The 20323-nt window shown below is 46.1% G+C and overlaps 1 protein-coding gene across 3 annotated transcripts; it reads left to right on the forward strand.

Annotated features, from left to right (window-relative positions):
- Nucleotides 1–48: 48 nt before the first annotated feature.
- On the forward strand, nt 49–19123 carry RNF20 (ring finger protein 20). 3 transcript variants are annotated; one of them, XM_077790195.2, is made up of 21 exons: nt 49–282; nt 3173–3224; nt 3741–3911; nt 4036–4203; nt 4321–4468; nt 4917–5099; nt 6241–6359; nt 7120–7266; nt 7444–7521; nt 7841–7960; nt 9208–9387; nt 9580–9715; nt 10379–10500; nt 10812–11215; nt 11805–11922; nt 13206–13355; nt 14286–14498; nt 16410–16535; nt 17421–17561; nt 17886–17987; nt 18207–19123. In XM_077790195.2, the coding sequence occupies exons 3-21, from the start codon at nt 3783–3785 to the stop codon at nt 18381–18383; spliced, it is 2961 nt and encodes a 986-aa protein (XP_077646321.1). In that variant the 5' UTR covers nt 49–282; nt 3173–3224; nt 3741–3782; the 3' UTR covers nt 18384–19123. The 3 variants fall into 3 exon arrangements, with proteins under 3 accessions (XP_077646321.1, XP_085423114.1, XP_077646320.1); XM_085566988.1 differs by lacking the exon at nt 49–282 and adding an exon at nt 309–438 and having other exon boundaries at nt 3724–3911; XM_077790194.2 differs by lacking the exon at nt 49–282 and adding an exon at nt 309–438.
- The last annotated feature ends 1200 nt before the right edge of the window (nt 19124–20323 follow it).

The raw sequence follows: 20323 nt of genomic DNA on the forward strand, positions 1-20323 counted from the left end.
AGGGGGACGATCACTGTCCTGGCCCTCCTGCCACACCATGGCCAGGACAGACCATTGATGTTTTGCCCACATTCAGCATCTGTGACGCCCTTGCCCCCCGGTCCGGCCGGGACACGGCTCCATCCCGGGTCGGGCAGGGAGGCGGCCGCTCCGCCGGGGCCGCGTGTGGGCGGGGGAGGCTCCGCCCGCGCCGCCATCTTTGGTGCGGGTGAGGGCGCCGGCGTCTGGTGCCGCTGCGGTCCCGCCATGTCGGGCGAGGGCAAAGTGGCGCCTCCATGACGGGTGAGGGCGAAATGGCGGCCGGAAGGGGCGGCGGGGGGCGGCCATTGCTGACGGGACGGGGTGCGGCGGCGGCGGAGGAGGAGGCGGCGGTTACGGCAGCGACGAGGCGGCCGCGGCGGCTCTGTGGGGACGGCCGGGGCCGCAGAGAGCCGGGAGGTGCCGTGCGGAGGACGGAGGGGGCGCTGGGGGCTGCAGGCAGCGCACACCCGCGGAGGGAGGGACGGGCCCGCGGCGTGTCCGGCTGGCGCTGTGGGGAGGTGCCGGGTCAGGGGCAGGACCCCCGCGGGATGCGGGAGAGCGGAGGAGCTCTGGGAGCGGCTGGTGTGTGGGGAAGCTGAATCGCAGAATCGCAGGGTTGAGATCACCCTGTGCAACCCCCTGCCAAGGCAGAGTCACCTGGAGCAGGTGGCAGAGGAACACATCCACATGGGCTTGGGATGTTTCCGAAGGGGAGAGTCCTCGATGTTTGGGGAAGCTGCTCCAGTGCTCTGCCACCCTCAGTGTTTTTCCCCATGTGGAATTTTTTGGGTTTTAGTTTATGGCCACTGCTCCTCATCCTGTTGCTGGGTAGCACTGAAGAGTCTGAAACACCCTCTTAGTACTCACCTTGGAAATAATTGTGTGCATTAATGAGATCCCCTCACAGTATTCTCCAGACTAACCAGGTCCAGATATCACAATCTCTTTTTATAAGACAGATGCTCCAGAGGCGTCATCATCTTTGTGGCTGCCACTGGACCCTCTCCAGCAGCTCCTTGTCTTTGTACTGAGGAGTCCAGTCCTGGACACAGCACCCCATCCATGCCATGCTAGTGCCAAGCAGAGCAGAGGGTTGGAAGTTTTCCCCTTTCTCCTCCAATGCTTAAAATATTCCTGCTGAGTCTGATCTGAAGCCATGGAAAAATCCTGTTAGGCTTGTGGATGGAACATTGTTTGACTGGAGTTCCTGCTGGGGAGTATAAACTCAAATAATAGTTTTAAAATCTGCCCAGTGCTTTTATTTCTGTTGTTCTGTGTCTGTACATAAATCCCGGTTTATATGTGTGTAGTGTCTGTAGTATAGTTCCTGTACTGTAGCAGGAACATCAGGTGGTGGCAGGTGTAGTAAAGGTTTTTGATTTAGTTGTAAAATGATAGTAAGTAAGAAAAGAAAATGTAATTTGAGTTTCAATTGATAGGGCTTGTAATCAGAAATCCACCTGGTTTTTTTTAAGTAAATACAGAATGACTGAGTACAACTTACTCTGTTAGTTAGCAGAGCAGATCAGCAGTTCTGTGTCAAGAAGGAAATAAATATGACATTCAAAGAAATGTACATTCATGATTAGAGTTCTTTACCTCTTCTGTGTGTGAGCAGCAGAAAGGATTGTCAGGCACTGGAAGGGCCTTGTCCAGGGAGCTGGTGGGTTCCCTGTCTCTGGTTGGATGTGGCACCCAGTGCCATGGTGTGACTGACAGGGTGGTGTTGGTTCATAGGTTGTACTCGGTCTCAGAGGTTTTCCCATTCTAAATGATTCTGTGAAAGACTGGGTCTGTGGCCATAAAAAATTAGTGGGTTGGGGTCTTGTGTACAGTGTATGAGGAGGTTGTGAGAGGGGAGCTGGAGCTGAGAGGGGTGATGCCAGGAGGCAGTGGAAGGGGTATTTTGTCCCTGGACAAAAAGTGTGAAAGGCAGTGAGCAGTGCTGGCTTGCTGGACTGACAGGGGACAGATGAGATGTTTTTAGTGATAGCTGTTCCCTTCCAATTCTCTTGGAATTCCACCTAAAGTCAGAGCTGCTGCTAAGAGAAGGAAAATGGTTCAGTGGCAGTTGTCTTTCTTTGTAAATTTGAGATGTAGTTTAATGTTTCTGTTAAAAGATACCTCACAGGATCTGTGCTGTTTCAGTAACTCAGAAATAATTTTTATACTATTTTGCATATGATGAAGGGCACTGCCAAGCTGAGATGCTTGTGAATTGCTGAGATTTGGCAAAGCAGTGTACGATCTTCATCTTCAAAACACAATGGCCTTGTGGCTTTCAGTCGAACTGCTCAATTAAAGCAGGTAGGAACTGGGAGGTTCAGTTCATAACCCCTAGTTTGACTGTAAATGCCATTATAGGCTTAAATGGAACAAGTCAGGATTTACTGGTACAGTCTGCACTTCATTCACTTCTGGTTTCATTCAGTCTAGAGGCTGCCACAGCACCAGTGGCTGTGGGAGAAGACTGCAGCTCATGTCTAGTGAAGATTGGTTGGTTCCATGTTTCATCTCCAGTCACTTCCATTTGTATTGTAAACCTTTTGAGGATACACTTGTAATTTTGCTCAATAATATTATAGGGAACTACAGGAATTACTGTTCAGACATGAGAAAAGCCTTTTTTAATGTTAAGGATGATCAAGCACTAGAGAGGCTGCCCAGAGTCATGGCTGAGTTTCTGTAGCTGGAGATGCTCAGGTTGCCTGGACAGGACCCTCAGCAGGCCCTGCACTGGACATGCTTTGGCTGAGCCTGCTTCATGCAGGGCACAGGGCAGGTGGCCTCCTGTCTTCCCTTGCAATCCCAGCTGTTCCGTGATTCTCTAGTAGTCCAGAGCTTTTCAGACTGGATTGACTTAGGAGTAGGTTCTCTTGAAAAATGTTCACATCTCTCCTGGTACACAGCAAAACTCTTGGAATGGGTCTTTGCAAGCCTTGGCTCCAGGTTGCTTTTCAGTTCTGTAGGTTTTGTAAGCTCTCTAAGTACAGAGGTCATTTATTTCCAGGGTGTTGCTACTCTCAGCTTTGACTGGCTTTGTGTGTAGATTCAATAGGAGCAGTTTGGTTGTTGTGCAGTGAACTGGTGCCACATCCACACTGTCTCAGTTTTTTCCCAAGTCTAACCTGACTCATTTTTGTTAATGCAGAAAAGCAGAGAGTGAACCTGGATGAAGATTTTTTTGCAAAGAGGGTGATAAGGTACAGTGCTTTTATTTTAATGTTACAGTGCTGTGGATATTTTCCCCATGAACTTTCTGCTTGCAGTGCAGATCCTGCTGGTGTCTTTTACTGCTAGTGTTGGACCAGAATGTGTGAGTCAGCACAGGCTGGCACAAACTCCCAGTTAAAACACACGGAATAGATTTATTTCCATTACCTTGCTACTTGTGGGATCTCTAAAGCAACACCTGGGCGGAGGTGCAGTATTAGAGATATGGGCACCCTTAAACTCAGCCTGTGCCTGAGGATCATGGACTTGTCAAGGGTTATTCCCAGCTGCAAGGTCACTTGAATGATTTACAGTCCTCCTTACCAGTCTTCCACATTTAATCCATTTCTTCCAACAAATATTTTTCAAAATCTTTCTGGTTCCGTGATCTTCTCTGTTTTGGGCATTTTATTACCATAATGGGTCAGCATGTTAAAAACCACAAATAAAATTGACCGCATGGATGTGTATTTGGTGTTTTTTAAATAGCGCTCTTTAATGTTCAGGGAGAACTTGGAGAAGGTGGGAATCTTTACACTTCAGCCACCATGTCTGGAATCGGCAATAAACGGACAGCAGGAGAGCCTGGCCCTTCTGCACCTCCAGAGAAGAAGGCAGGGGTTGAAGATTCAGGCACCACTGTGGAGACCATCAAACTCGGTGGTGTTTCTTCAACGGTATGTCTTTCTTGCATATCCCCTCTCCACCTTTTGGTTTTTTTTCATCTGGAGGCAGAAATGTCTCTGGGGTCAGGTTGAGCCTGTCTGTGACCTGGCCTGTATGCCATATGCCTGTGCCCAGGAGGAGCTGGACATCCGGACCCTGCAGACCAAGAACCGGAAGCTTGCAGAGATGCTCGACCAGCGCCAGGCCATCGAAGATGAGCTGCGGGAGCACATTGAGAAGCTGGAGCGTCGGCAGGCCACCGACGATGCCTCTCTGCTGATCATAAACCGGTACTGGAATCAGGTTGGTAACAGCTTTTGTTACTTCATATACAGTTTTCTTGTCTCCCTTGTATCACTGCAGTCCTTTTGTTCACATCCATTCTTTATCTTGCCTTGCCTTGCCTATCCCATCATTCAGTTTGATGAAAATATCCGCATCATCCTGAAACGCTTTGACCTGGACCAAGGTCTTGGAGACCTCTTGTCTGAAAGAAAAGCACTGGTGGTGCCAGAACCTGAACCAGACTCTGACAGTAATCAGGAGCGCAAAGATGAGAGGGAACGAGGTGAGGCAACTGTCTGGGGACAGTGGGATTTCAGCTATGGACAATGCTGATGCCCATTTCTAAAGGCTGTCTGTCACTATAGGCCACGAGAAAGCAAGACGCGTACTGCTGCTATTATAAAGGTAAAAAAAAGGAAGTTTATTTTCTGACTCCAGCATTTATAGTTTTCCAAAGGTGACAGTGGATTGGAGGGTGAAAATGGCACTTCTCCAACAACACTGGACAAGCTACCAATCTATCAAATTTCTCTGCCTCTATGAAGGAATGCAAAAATATTACGTTATTTACAGAAAGTGTGTGAGAAAGTTTGCTACAAGAATGTAAACTCAGAAGGCTTTAGTAAATATTAAAAAATCAGGGCCACAGCTGACAGTCTTTTTGTGATTGTAAAGAGCAGTGATAGGCTACCTTCTAGAACACACTTTTTCTCACCTCTTTATGTTCCCAGGGGAAGGATTGGAGCCGGCATTCTCTTTCCTGGCCACTCTAGCCAGCAGTACCAGTGAGGAGATAGAATCTCAGCTGCAGGAGCGTGTGGAGTCCTCCCGCCGTGCTGTTGCCCAGATTGTGACAATGTATGACAAGCTGCAGGAGAAGGTGGACGTGCTGTCTCACAAACTGAATAGTGGAGGTATGATCAAGGTGGCAGGTATTCAAGAATGCTTGTCTGCCCCCACCTTAGACCTGATCATGCATTTAACATTAAGGTCTAGTCCTTCTCACATGCTTGTATTTTCCAAAATGAATTTGTTTGGCTTTCCAAACTCTTGTTATCATAACCTCTTCTGAAGGATCATGTGCCAGAAGTGCATTGTAGCTACCTCTGTATTTGAATGATGAGGGTTCTGCCCAGAGTATTGGGCAGCTTGTTTCTGCCAGTACTGTGTTCATGTGCCTGAGAAGTCAGAGAGCAGTTAAACCTTCTCAGCTTCCACATAAAATGCTTCATGCTTACAAGTAAAGAAGTGAAATCAGCACTGCAAACTGATGGTGGACTCCTTCTTTGCAGTTTAGTAGAAGGTGTAGGAATAACAAGCTGCTTAGTGTCGCTGTCAGTTTTGAACGTAGCAGATATGTGCAGAAAAAGCCAAATGACCATCTTCTAAAAATTAATGTAGCAGATTCACTTTAGACTCAGATGGATGACTGTTGAAAAAACATCATTCGCTTAAGGTTAGATTTTCATTCTTATGAATGAAAGCCAACTCATGCTTGATGTGCCTTCTGTGTGCTCTGACCGAGTCTGGCATTGGTGTAGGGAAGTGTTGCTGTCCTTGGCTGGCAGTCCTGAACTGTAGTAGCTTTGACACTGGTGCCATGTGAGCCTATCCTCAGGTGCTTTAGTTTCACCTGTGACCCTGGTGCTGTGGTTGTCACATGGTGTCGTGGTGTGTTGGCCTGGTGTGTCACCCTGGGCCATCTGTTGCAGCAGGTTTACGCGTGAATTTGGGCAGCATTGGGGTGTCCCTGGGTTCCAAGGGCATGCTCTGGGTTGCTGGCACAGACACAGCTGAAGTGATCTCTGGTGAGAGGGAATGGCCCCCAGGTCAGAAGTGGGCAGCACTGTTAAACTGCAGAGCCTTTTGTTATGGAGTGCAGGTCAAAGCTCTCTGGATGGAGATCAGGCCCTCAGGAAACACCTGTGGGAGAGGTAAACTGAAGTTAGACCCAGACTCCTTTTTCTGTTTTCTTATTTCTCTCTTTGCTGTTCATGAATTAAAATCAGTGTTGATTAATTTCCATTAATTTCCTTTTCTTTCTGCACCTTTCAGATATTTCACTGATGGAAGAAGCAGTAGTGGAGCTGAATACCTACCTGTCACAGGAGAATGGACGGCTGCAGGAACTGGCTGATGTTCTTCAGGAGAAGCACAGAGTCATGTCTCAGGAGGTATAAAAAGGAAAGAAATCTGCTTTGGGGACCTGCTTAGCATAATTTATGGTTGCCATAGATTGGAAAGCAGCTAATTTCCTTGGAGAGGCACAGGAGGAAGATGGTTTGAACGTTATGAAAAAGGTTGTTGTTGTGGAGAGCTGTACATAGATTTTCTATATAAATCAGATTGATTTACATGTCAGTGAACTTTTAAAGGAAAGGGGAGAGCAGAGGAACTGGGGACAGGTGATGCTGAGGTGACTGTAGACACATGGAACAGTGGAGGTGACATCCTGTCATTCTCAGTTCCTTGGTTTCTCTGTGTTGTTTGACAGTGTAATGATACCAGTTTCAGGATGATCCCAGTTATTAAATTATTCACATTATTAGCAGCATTTGTTTGAGAGATTTCAGTTCATTTAAAAATTATGTTAATGCTGGTCTTGCCCAGCTTTAGACCTCTGAGTGCTTAGGTGCTCTGTAGAGTAGATGGACATAAGGATTGAAAAGATTAAAATCAAAAAGCCTTTGAATTAGCTGAGGTGGCTCCCTCTGTATTCTGCCAGATATTACCAGCTTCCTGCTCTCTTTTGTCTTAATTTTGTTGCTGTCTTGAGATTTGGCCAGTGTAAAATTCAGGACAGTTCATGGAATAGTCTGTCACTACAGCAAAAAGTGAAAAACAGGATGAATAAGAAAAAAATGACTCCCGAACAGCGTCAGGAAAAGTTGGCACTATGCAAATGTGTTGGCTGAAGCACTCCTTTGATTGCAGTTCTCCAAGCTGCAAGAGAGGGTGGAGACAGCAGAATCCAGAGTGTCTGTCCTGGAGACCATGATTGATGACCTTCAGTGGGACATTGACAAGATCCGCAAGAGGGAGCAGAGGCTCAACCGCCACCTGGCTGACGTCCTGGAACGAGTAAGTGCTGGCCAGGAAACCTGGGAATGGGGGTGGTGTTGGATGGGTATGTGACATCCTCTCTGGGACTTTGCTGGGAGAGCTGAGAACCTGCTGTGTGTACTGCTTTGGTCTTTGGATCTGCTGCATCACTCGGTATTTCACTGGGTCTTGAGGAAATCTCTTGCATATTTGCAGGTAAACTCCAAAGGCTACAAGGTGTATGGAGCTGGGAGCAGCCTCTATGGAGGAACAATCACCATTAATGCCCGCAAGGTGAGGTCAGGAGCTTGGCTGTGGGCAAGGGGAAGAATACAGTCAAGGAGAACAAGGGCCACAATGTGAACAGAATTTAGGTACTTATTTTAGATAATTTTTAGATCCTGTGCCACAAAGCTGCATGACTGTGTAAGCCATTTTGTCTGTGGATGAGGTTTCTACTTAAAAAACACCTGGTGGAATTAGACTCTGTCTCTCTTGGTCAAGTTACCTGACTGCTCAGTCTGTGATTGCTGTTACTGCATGAACAGATAGTTCATTAGCATTTTCAGGAGACACATTAACAGCAGGATTTACAAGCAGTTTATCCCAACAGTTTGAGGAGATGAATGCAGAGCTGGAAGAGAATAAAGAGCTTGCTGGGAATCGCCTTAATGAACTGGAGGAACTACGCCAGGATCTTGAGGAAGTAACAACACAGAATGAAAAGCTCAAGGTGAGACATCTGTAGCCGTGTGAGGGTGAAGGTGCTCTGTGGGATGTGCTGCCCTCAGCTCTGCAGTGGTGTGCCTGCAGAAAACCTCGTTAGCAGTGTCTGTTCTGAGCCTGCTCTTTAGCTGTGTTACACTTGGCTCCAGGTACAGGCCATGGAGGCTGTGGCTCCGCTTGCAGCTCGGTGCGTTGGTGACAGCGTGTGGCCACCGTTGGAAATTGTGATGGTTTCCTGCCCACGTCCCGTTCTGATCTTTGAGTCCATTTTAACCATGTCTGGTTAAAACGGTTTTCACCTCTTTACAAGTAGTGATCCCTCCTCCACCTTTCCCATGTCGTCTGTAAGTGGAACCAGAGAACAGAAACAATCAGGGAACTTGTGAGGGGAGAGATGCTCTTGGAAAGATTCAATGAATTTCTGTCTTTCCCACTGTGGGGGATGGTGAGATAGGAAACAGCCTGTGAGTTTGTGATGTTTTAAAGGCAGTAACACAAGAAGCTGTGGCTCTGTGGCAGATAAGTATATAATGGAAAGAATAATGCAAATTTCATCTTAGTGGTCAGTGCCAGTTATAAGAAATGTCTGTCTTGATAACCTAAATCCAGAGATCTGATGCAGGAACTGTCTTGAGGCACCTCTGAATTCTATTTACCCACATGAATTTGTTTTGAGAGGAGTGGTTTTTAGGTTACAGCTTTTTTTTTTTCCCTCCCTAATTAGTTTTAAGCTGAATGCATGTATATATGTGTCTGTTTCTCTGCTTCTAGTCACAATCATTTGCTAATTTTTTTTTCTAGGAGTTCAGTTCTCTGGGTTTTTTTTAATTTCTCTTTCTGTCAGTCATTATGTTTTACTGGCAGAAGGCTAACATAATGCCTACTTATGTGCATTTTATCTGTTCTCTCATACTTTTCTGTGTGTTCATCTTTATTGATCTGGGTGATGATGATTTATTATATTTTCCAAGTTCATATCTTTGAGGGAAACTATTTCAGGACCCAAGAGTCAAAAACTTCTGTCATGTGGTTGTGCAAGAGAAGCAGCCTAATGCAAGCAGAGAGCATGGAGACTTTTTAAATTTGGTGCTGAATCATATCACTTGGACCTACTTCACAACAATGCTATTCAAGTTCTAGCTTTATGTTTTCTTGTGACAGCTTGATCCGTTGTTCTCCTGTCTTGAAAGACAGAAACCAAAGGCAAAAGGTGATAATTTTTCTTTTTGTGGCATTTTCTTTTGTCCCATCCAGGTTGAGCTTCGACGAGCAGTGGAAGAGGCTGTGAAGGAGACGCCGGAATATCGCTGCATGCAGTCCCAGTTTTCCGTTTTGTATAACGAGAGTCTCCAGCTGAAGGCACACCTTGATGAGGCCCGCACGCTGCTGCACGGCACCCGCACCACGCACCAGCGCCAAGTGGAACTGATTGAGGTAATGCCTCTGCTCCCTCAGCCTGGGAGCTCTGTCATGCCACCACCATCACTGCTGGGTCTGTGTGCCTCTGCAAATGCTCAGGAAATGGACGTCCGTGGCAATAATCAGGCTCTTGTGGAACCTGATAGTGATATGGTGAGATATACTCCATGTTCAAAGCACCAAGTTCTGTTTCCTTTTGTTCCTCAGAGGGATGAGGTCAGCCTTCACAAGAAGCTACGCACGGAGGTGATTCAGCTGGAGGACACCCTGGCACAAGTCCGCAAAGAATATGAGATGTTGAGGATAGAGTTTGAACAGACGCTTGCTGCCAATGAGCAAGCAGGTATGGTGTTGTTCTGCTGTGCCTGAAAACAACCACCTAATGACCAATGCTCATTAGGGGCTACAGTGCACAAGAACACTGTATGTATCAACAAGATTGATTCCTTGTTACTGTTAAATACTTGTTCTGGCAGGTCTCTTCACCTCAAAACAAAACTCTTCACCTGTTTTACTGGGAGGCCAGCTCCACTTCTTTCTAGATGCCATATAATAAATACATCTTGCTCACAATTTGCTTTATAGCAGGATATTTTGCTTTATTAAAAATTTCTTGTGGTGGGAGGATTCATTTCCAAGTCTGTAAGGACAATCTAGATAGCAAAGCAGTAATTCTTAAATTTCATCAGAGGAAATAAGTTACTTCTGAAGTAGCATTTAAATCAGATTTTCTTTGTAACATGACATGTTTCCCTTAGGATCATGGGCATAAAAAGAATGTTAAGTGGGAACTTAGGACTGTGAATTTGCAAGGACTTATGGTTGTGTATAAAACTGGCATGACTTTTTTTTCTGCAAGTGTTTTGTATTGCTCTGTTATGTGGCAGAATGGTGATAGTCTTATTTTGTTTGTCATTGTCACTTATCTTGTTCTCCATCTCCACGAAAGTCCTCAAGAAGGTTAACAGAAGTGTGGTTTGTAACTGAGGTGTTTCTGTTTTTGCAGGCCCCATTAATCGGGAGATGCGTCACCTCATCAGCAGCCTCCAGAATCACAACCACCAGCTGAAGGGAGAGGTGCTGAGATACAAGCGCAAACTGAGAGAGGCCCAGTCTGACCTCAGCAAGGTAACACAGCAGGAAATGCCAAAAAGAGGGGAAAGTGCTTAGGAGAGGGGGAAGTGCTGTCACCCATGCCAGGAGTATCAGCCTTTCTGATATGCTGTGCAGGATGCAGTGAAATTTTCTGTGGAGCTCCACACTCTGCTGTTTCCTTTGACTAAATTGATACTCTTTCTTCATGTCTGTGTAGTGCTCCATGAAAAGGGGACATGGAAGTATGGATCTGGGAAGACAAGGGAGAAGGGAGTAAGGAAGGCTCCTGGCTAAGAACTTAAATGTTTGTTTTCTTGGTCATCTCTCTTGCTGTTCCACACCAGATCCGCTCTCGCAGTGGCAGTTGTCTCCTCCAGTCCCAGTCCAGCACTGAAGACACAAAGGAGGAACCCGCAGAGATCAAGCAGGAGCCTGATGATCCTTCTGCCCAAGTGTCTGTTCCCAAGGCTGCTTCTGAAGATATTAATGAGATGAAGGCCAGGAGAGATGAAGAAGAACGGGAGCGGGAGAGACGGGAAAGGGAGAGGGAAAGAGAGAAGGAAAAGGAGAAGGAGAAAGAGAGGGAGCGAGAAAAAGAGAAAGAGAAGGAAAAGGAACGAGAGCGGGAAAAGCAGAAGCAGAAGGAATCAGAGAAGGAGAGAGAGTCCAAAGAGAAGGAGAAAGGGAAGCATGAAGACGGGCGAAAGAAGGAGGCTGAAGTGATCAAGCAGCTGAAGGCTGAGCTCAAGTAAGAGTTGTTGTTTCTCCCTTTCCTGTGGGAGCAGCGCCCAAGCCTGACGTGTTCAGTGTTCTTGCTTTTATAGGATCAACATCACTGGAGTTTGGAGCCAAAAGAGTTTCTTGACACCCTCTGTATCTGATTGTGATGTGGTCAGTGTAGAAGTGTTTTTCCTACAAAAGCCTAAAGCATGAATTACCAAAGCAGATACTTCATGGTGTGGGTCAAGTAACATTGATTTGTTGCTGTCATAACAATAGCATACAAGTTCACAGCAGCAGGGTATTAATAGAGGACACAGCAGTGTTCCCACTCCTGGACAGTTCCCAAGGCAGAGGTGGATCATTTGTACCATATTGTTAGGGTACCTATTTCATCTCCAGCTCGCTTCTTGCATTTCAACTCGTGTGCCTGAACATACTTCTTTTCCAGCCTATACTCAGCTGCTGTTTTATGTTACCACTATAAAATGATCCACCAACAACTCCATATCTACATGGGAGATGAGATATGAGATATCTCCAGGCTATGGTGCTGGCTGTGTAACATTGTGGCTTTGCTGCTGTGTTCTCACTGTGGTCTGTCTCCATTTCTCCAGGAAGGCCCAGGAGAGCCAAAAGGAGATGAAGCTGTTGCTAGATATGTACCGCTCTGCCCCCAAAGAGCAGAGAGACAAAGTGCAGCTCATGGCAGCTGAGAAGAAGGCAAAAGCTGAGGTATTCCTAATTTCTCTTCCTCTTTTCTTTTTAATGTGTTACTTAAACTTCTTTTCAGATAGTCTGCAGCAGAGCTGTATTGTTTCTCTCCTCAGAACTGAGGATTGTTTGTCTTCTCAGCTTTGTCACTTAGAGATTGGAATGGTCTGAAGGTAAACAGGGACCAGTTGCTAGTGCAGGCACACACACACAACAATCTCTATGTTTATAAGCACAGGCCCATTTGCAGATCCCTTAAGTTCCAACATGTCCTTCTGTTTGGGACCCCTGTGGTTCCCCTCTTGCCTTCAGAAGCAGGTCTCACCTATAGGCAGCACTTCCTCTGTGCAGCACATGTACATGGGGTAAAGAGTTAGATTACACTGCGATACTTAGGAAAATGTGTAATTAAAAGATACAAGAATATAGGAGAGGATAGGCTGTGATGATCACGGGCAAGGCCAAGCCAGACAGATGTGTACTGACTGCCCATATTTTCCATAGGACTGGTTCCTTCTATGCCCTTCTCTGTCTAACCCAAATTTGTTCATCCTTGGTCTCCATTTCCCTGCACATTGCTTCTGGATTTGAGCAGCTCTTGATTCCCACAGCTGTTCCACTTCAGGAGAGATTCCTGCTTTACAGTGTCATCAGTTATAAAGTCTAAGCTGATCTTCCTGGAGGTTGTTCCTGTAGGTTCCTGGAAGATATTGTGACTGGAGAGGTTTGCTTCCTCTCTTTGTCTCTGTGTTTGTTTTGTCAGGTTTCTGTCTCTGTATATTTTGGTTTGGGTTTTCTGCTTCTTGCACACTCGGATAACTTTGATGGAGTAAACATTTTCACACTCTGACATGCTCTCATCAGTGTGACTGACCAAGTTTTGTTCTCATCACTGCCTCCCTTACCATTTGTCTGCCAAGTTTGTATCTCTGTATGTTTTATTTTACCTCCTTCTTTTCCTATTATCTTCTCCTTGTATGGAAGAAGGTCCTTAACCAGATGCCCTTAAAGGAGCAGATGCTCTCTGAGCACATATCTATACACGTACAATTGCAGGAGACTGATGTTCTTACTGTGATAAAAGATGATGTGAAGTTTTCAAGGGTGTGGAAGTCAAGATCTTGGGCTTATAGCCCACCTCAATGGTACATCTGCCTGTAATACTCTGTCAAAACAGCCTGGGGTTTTTTGCCATGCTTTGAAGGCAGTCCTGAGTATTTCAGAGAATTTTGGAGAAAACAGGCTCTTATCAATGCTCAGGGGATATCCTTGTGTTTAGTGTCATTTCTGGTTGGTTTTTGTAGCTTGAAGAACTGAGGCAGAGGGTGAAAGAATTGGAAGACAAGGAAAAAAAGGAGAGTAAGAAGATGGCTGATGAGGATGCCCTCCGCAAGATCCGAGCAGTGGAGGAGCAAATTGAATATTTACAGAAGAAACTTGCCATGGCTAAGCAGGTGAGAAATTCCCGATGAGTTCTCTTTTGGCTGGGCAACTGAAGGAGCTGCCCTCCGGTTACATCCAGGAAGAGAAAAGAAATGTATATCCATATAGGCCAGAGATGGGAGTTTGGTGCTTGTTTACCAAAGGGGAAGAAAACTGAGCAAGCAAAAGAACCACCAATAAAATAACCCCCTCCACCCTCAGCTCCAGGATATCACAGGCAGGCGATGGTGGGAAATGTTAAATAACAATTAAATGTTAAATAAACAATTAAACACGTGGCCTGAGTGAAGTACACGGAGGAGAATTGCCTTTATCAGCCATTAGGGGAAGAGATTACAATTTCTTTTTAAGAGTTATTACCTCCTCAGTTCATCTAATGAATATGTTTGCATGGAAGTGGTAAATACCTTCTGCTAAAAAAGGCTCAATCCAATGAGAGAGCAGGACCACCTCAGCAGGGTAGAGGCAAGCCAATTAATTGACATGTACTTTTTTAGAATTCAGATTCTTTTCATTGTAGAACAGAACTGCTCTACCTTGTCAATGCTGAAGTGGCCAAAGTGAATTTAAGGAGCTTGGCAGCCTGTTAGTTGGAAGCTGTACACATGTAGAATTTTTGGCCTGGGGTATCTGACAGCTGTTCAGCTGCTAGGAATTGGGTGTTGGGTTCTGCCCAGCTCTGGCAACAACTGTGTCAAACCTGATTCTGCCAGACAAGTGACAGGTGACCATCCTTTTTCTGCACCTTCAGATTTAGAGTATCTCTGCTGTGGTGCAGACTTGTAGGGAATACAGTTTTCTGGTTGTTGGGATAATGGTGTTCCCTGACACCAAGAATCTTCCTCCATCTTCACTAGGCTTGGTGTGTCTGAATAAAATGTTCAGGCTCACTATAAGGGGTCCAGGGCACAGTTTGGCCAGAGCCTGTGATTCTTTTGCAGGAGGAAGAGGCCCTGCTGTCAGAAATGGATGTCACAGGCCAAGCCTTTGAAGACATGCAAGAGCAGAACATCCGCCTGATGCAGCAGCTGCGGGAGAAGGATGATGCCAACTTCAAGCTGATGTCAGAACGTATCAAGTCCAACCAGATCCATAAATTGCTGAAAGAGGAAAAGGAGGAGCTGGCAGACCAAGTTTTGACACTGAAAACACAGGTAATAGGGAAAAAATCAAAGAGGACAAGAGCTGGTAGTGAGGTGGAGGTGTGAGTTACCTGTTTGAGGCAGCTGCACACAACTGTTGGTCACTCCCCCACTGAGGGAAAGGGGAAAGAACCAGAAGGGACAAAGTGTGAAAACAGATGAGATGAAGTAAAGGGAAAATAAAGGGAGTTTAACAGCTAAAGCAAAGATGTCCATACAAGCCAAACAAGAAATTAATTAATTGGTTACTTCCTGGGGCAGGTAGGAGTTGAGCCATCTCCAGGAAGGCAGGGCTTCATCATGTCTTACTGTTATTTAATAAAGGCTGCAGCTCTGAACATCCTCCCACTTCCTCCTTTCCACCAGCTGTTATTGCTGAGCACAGCATTGTAGGGTATGGAACACCCCTTGGGCCAGCTGGATCAGCTGTCCTGGCTGTGTGGCATCCCAGCTTCCTGGGCATCCTCAGTCTACCTGCTGGTGGGCAGCATGAGACACAGAAGGTCTTGGTGCTAAGTGCTGCTCAGCAGCAGCGGAAACAGTGCTGTGTTACTGACAAGTCTTTTGCTCCAAAATGCAAAACATAGCAGCAGCATGTGAGCTGCTCTGAAGAGAATTAACTGTCCTCACCAGAATCTGTCCAGGATAGAATGTTCCTCTCACCAGCCTAGGAATGCATCAGACTTCAAAGGAGCCTGTCTTTGTTAGAAACTGAGACTGCTTTATCAGCATTAAAATGTCCTATGGGCTACGGAGAGCAGATGGTGAGGAAAAGTGGTAAGTCCTTTTCCTGTTGGAAGGTTACTTCTGCCTGTATATTCTACCTGTAGCTGTATATATTGGTAACAAGCAGGAGGAGTTGGAAACTGTGGTTCAGTCTGAACTACCTCATACATGGGTACAGGCTGGGAGAGGAAATAACTGAGAACACTGAAACAGAGAAAGACTTGTGGATTCTGGTGGATGAGAGGCTGGACCTGACCAGTGCACACTGGGAGCCCAGAAAGCCAACTGCATCCTCGGCTGCATCCAAAGCAGCATGGACAGTAGGGAGGGGATTCTGCCCCTCTGCTCTGCCTTTATGAGACCCCAGCTGCAGTGCTGCATCCAGCTCTGGGGTCCTCAGCACAGGAAAGACACATGGACCTGTTGGAGGGAGTCCAGAGGAGCCTATAAAGGCAACGAGAAAAAATGTGTACCTCTGCTACAAAAACAGGCTGAGGGAGCTGGGCCTGTTCAGCATGGAGAAGAGATGACTCAGGGGAGCCTTCATTGCAGCCTTCCAGTACTTGAAGGGGACTTAGAAAAATGAGGGAGAGGAATTTTTTATATAAGCATACAATGTCAGGACAAGAGGCAATGGTTTTAAACTGAAAGAGGGCAGGATCATATTAGATGTTATGAAGAAATTTTTCACTCAGAAGAATTTCAGACGGTGGTGAGGCACTGCTGGAGGTTGCCCAAAGAAGTTGTGAATGCCCCATCCCTGGAAGTGTTCAAGGCCAGGCTTGGATGGGGCTTTGAGAAACATGCCCTGTGGAAGTTAGCCCAGGGAAGCTGGGACTAGATGATCTTTAAGGTCCCTTCCAATGCAGGCCATTCTGTGGCTCTGTATCCTGTTATCCTTAGAACCACTGTGGAACTGTTCACTGCCTTGCAGGAAGTCTTTAAGCCACTGTCCAAAAATTAAGAAATCTTTGTTGCAAATATTTGACTGCTAAGTTTTAAAGTGTTGACCATAGAGATCTGGGTACAGCTCTCTGGATACAGTCACAGCTGTTCAGGGAGAAAAAGGCAAGCTGATGGTGTGCTCCCTGGTGATGGGGATGCAGGGGTAGTTTTAGCCTGCAGCTTGAGTGACAGTTCTGAAGACCCACAGAGCATATATTAATTCTTTCTGTTCCCTCTGTCTCCTTTTCCAAGGTGGATGCCCAGCTGCAGGTTGTACGTAAGCTGGAGGAGAAGGAACACTTACTGCAGAGCAGCATTGGAACAGGAGAGAAGGAGCTGGGTCTGCGAACACAGGCCCTGGAGATGAACAAACGCAAGGTGAGTGATGCCTTTGTTTCCTCTTGGGTTGTGAGGTGGAGCTGCTGCCTTGTGGGAGGCATGGAAGGCTCTGAGCTCTCATTGGCATTAGAGAACCTAGTATTCCCTGGTTCTGGATGAGTATATTAGAAGGCTGAAGAGGCTTGGAGAGAATTATGATTAAAGTCCTGGAGACTGATGTTTTCCTTTGATAAGGAGAAGCAAGTCATATGTTTTTCTGTGTATCCTTTGTTGAAGAGAGATAGCAGCCAGATGAACTCTGGTCTAAGCTTTTGTTGCAAAGATGGGAAAAGCAAAAGAAAATGCATCTGGGGAATGTGAACACTTTCTACAAATGCCTAAGATCAGTAAAGTAGGTGTGTTACCAGTAAAATAAGTCTTAAGTTATAGCTGATGCTGCCTTTGTTGTTAAGTTTTAGTACAAATGCAGAAATTACATTAGAACAGGCAGAAAGGAAAGCAGGAATATTCCTGTGAAGAGGAGCCAGGGAGAATTCAGCAGTCACCTGTATTTAATATGACAATCTGTGGTATTAAGGGCATTTGGTTATAAAGTCAGAAGAGAACTGGTGAAGAGAGATTGTTAGAAATAGGTATCTTGCAGTTCTGTCTAGTTCAGCTATGGAACTGCCTCTGAACACTTTAATAGAGAAGACATGGAAGCTGGAAGGCTGAAAATACATTAAGAAGAGAATTTTGGTTTTTGTAAGAGATGCGTGTGGCACATTTGTAAGAGATGTGAGTGTGACAAGGTTTGGCTCTGCCCAAAGGAATCTTGAAGCTAAATGATTAGAACTTGTTGATAATAAGGTAGTAACACGGGACTAGAAACCACTAGAGCTGTTCTTCCGTGTTTGGTCATTATACACTGGTTTTCTTTCTCAGGCCATGGATGCAGCCCAGCTTGCAGATGATCTGAAAGCTCAGCTAGAGCTGGCTCAGAAGAAGTTACATGATTTTCAGGAGGAGATTGTGGAAAACAGAGTAACTAGAGAGAAGGAGATGTTCAACTTCAAAAGGGCTGAGGTATATACCCTATGCACAGTTCTTCAAGATCTGTCTGCTTTAGTGTCTTTCTCCTTATACACTAAGCTTGCAGAGGGTTTCAGCTCAACTGCTCTTGGTATCCAGTTTCACTTTGATTTTGGCTTCATCAGGTCTTGGCTCTTTCAGATTTTGTCCCCTGATAACTGATAATGCTTGTGGCATCAGATGATCGTTTTGTTTCTTGGATTATAGGAGATGAAACTGTGGCTGGCATGACTTAGCCAGGAGCACGTTCTCTTTGGTCCCTGAAGAAGCTGACAGAGAACGTACTGCTCCTTCACTTGGTCTCCTGTTTTTATGCAGGAAGATATTTCTAGGTTGCGCAGGAAGTTGGAGACCACAAAGAAGCCTGACATGGTTCCCAACTGTGATGAGATCCTGATGGAGGAAATCAAGGATTACAAGGTGAGTACCTGTGTCCATTGGCTTCCCTTTTTGCTTTAGTCAGAGGGGTGTGTAGGCACACTTTCAGTGACTGGCATTTCTCGTCTGTTCTCTGGCACTGGAGAAAGCGCATTGTCCTTCTGAGGAATGGAGGTACCTTCATGTTGAGACATCTCTGAGTGCAGCAGCTGGGCTGCAGCACCCCTCACAGCTCTGCGTGTCTGTGTGTGTCTGTTGCAGGCCCGCCTGACGTGCCCGTGCTGCAACATGCGCAAGAAGGACGCGGTGCTCACCAAGTGCTTCCACGTCTTCTGCTTCGAGTGCGTGAAGACGCGCTACGACACCCGGCAGCGCAAGTGCCCCAAGTGCAACGCGGCCTTTGGGGCCAACGACTTCCACAGGATCTACATCGGCTGAGCCCTCTCAGAGCCCCTGCTGGTGCTGAGCCAGCCTCCCTCTCTCCCTCTCAGCTTCTGCTGCCTCAGCTGCAGCATCTCGTGCAAGGAGCCTTCAGGGTCTCAAGAGAAACCTGGATCTCTGGATCTGCTTCTTTTCTTGGCCCTGTCCCTTTGGTCTTGCCCTCAGTTTTTGTGTGCTCTTTGTGCCTCAGAGGAAATTTTGCAACCCTTGCTTTCACACTGCCAAGGTGGGAACATGCAGCTGAAGTGCTGCCTTGGTGGGATGAAAGCTGAGCTGCAGCAGAAATTAGAGCTTTATTTGAGGGCTCTGCTTTGGCTGATGATTAAGTCTATCAAGAAATGGCACTGCTTCTGAGAGGGAAGAGTTTCCCAGTTAACAGGCTCAATAGAGACCAAGGAAATTAATCTGTAGACTCAGCGGAGCAATTCCTTAGGTACCTCTGTACGTTCCTTAGTCAGGGCAAGAACCCTTGAGGGCTGGTGCACTAGGAAACCCTAGCCCCAAACAAACGCATCTAAATATCCACAAGAGGAGAAAGCAGAGATCTTGGAGACCCTTAGGAAATAGCATTCCACTGACAAGCCCTGGTTGATGTGCTCACCTTCACCTAGGCTGAAGCATCAGTGCTGTCATTGTCCTTCTCGGCAAAGGACTTCTAGTGGTTCATTTGCTGCAGCTTTACCACAAAGATTAACCTTGTTATGTACAAATTCTTATTAAAGCTGTTGTTTGGTTTATTTTTCTGGTTATCCTGCCTCTGGTACTTTCTGTCTCCTGTCCCATCCTTTGTCCAGTTCTTGGAAACATTTCTCACAAGCTTTAAACTTCTACGCTAGAGACGCTTGATCTCTTCCTTTGTCTCCTTTCAAAATATGCTCAGCTAGAACAACTTTTGTCCCTTGGGCTCTATTCCCAGCAGTTTATTCCTGACACAACAGGAGGGCCAGGATGCTGCGTTATTTCTGCAGCCATTTTGTCATGGCTGCTGGGAATTTTGGCAGGGATATGGTGTGGCTTAGAGTCTCAATGGTCCCTGTGCTTGGAGCATTTGAAGCCTGTTCCAAAAATCAAAATGGGAAGTTGAATTGTGACATTTCTTCCTAGGGTGTAATGTTTTCCCTGTAAATTTAATTTGCGTGGAAGGTGCACCTGTCAGAGGTTTGTCTCCTGGGTGTCCCTTCCCTGAAGCATGGAATCTCCTGCCTTCCTCCATCCCCTCCCTGCGTGAAATAGCAGATACAAAGTAAAAGGACTTCATCACAGGCTCTTAGACTATTCATTATCTTGGTGAAAGCATTCAGAATATATGAGTAAAGCCTTGTAAATGATGAGGAATCCTGAAAAGTGAGAAGCAAGATAGCATCCTGCCTTTCCAAGGGGAATCTGGGCTGCTGAGAGTTCTGCCATGGTGTAAGAGCTGTTAGAAGGAATGAGTAGAACCTGCTCCCCTTTCCCTGGAAATTGCTCCTGGGATTACAGGTTCTGGCAGCAAATTGGCTGAGGAATGATGTGGTAATGCTGCTGGTAGATTTTGGGGAACAGATTATTCTTCATCACAGCAGGATCTGGCTCATAAATAAACTGTCTGTGTCTTCAAAGAGCTTTGCTACAGCAGCAGGAGTTCCTTTTACAGCTGTGAACAGCAGCCTGAACTTTGCAGCCCCAGCAGAGCTGCAAAGCCCCTCTGTCCGTCCCCAGTCACTCTTGTATCACCTTTGTACTGAAATGAGCTTTGTGTGAACTCTGCCCAGGTTGGCATCTCTCTGCTCCTGGCAGGAAATGGGTACTTCAAACAATCTGCATTAGTTTCCCAGAGGAGTTTTGGAAACCTCTCCCTTAGCAAAAGTTTTGGTTTTGTTTTAAAATAATAGCTTATTTCAAGCTCATTTTGGAAGTGACTGAGTTTCTCAGGGTGGATAATTTTAACACTTAGAAAC

Source organism: Lonchura striata, chromosome Z (genome assembly GCF_050655825.1).
Source record: "Lonchura striata isolate lonStrDom1 chromosome Z, ASM5065582v1, whole genome shotgun sequence".
NCBI classification, from domain to species: Eukaryota; Metazoa; Chordata; class Aves; order Passeriformes; family Estrildidae; genus Lonchura; species Lonchura striata.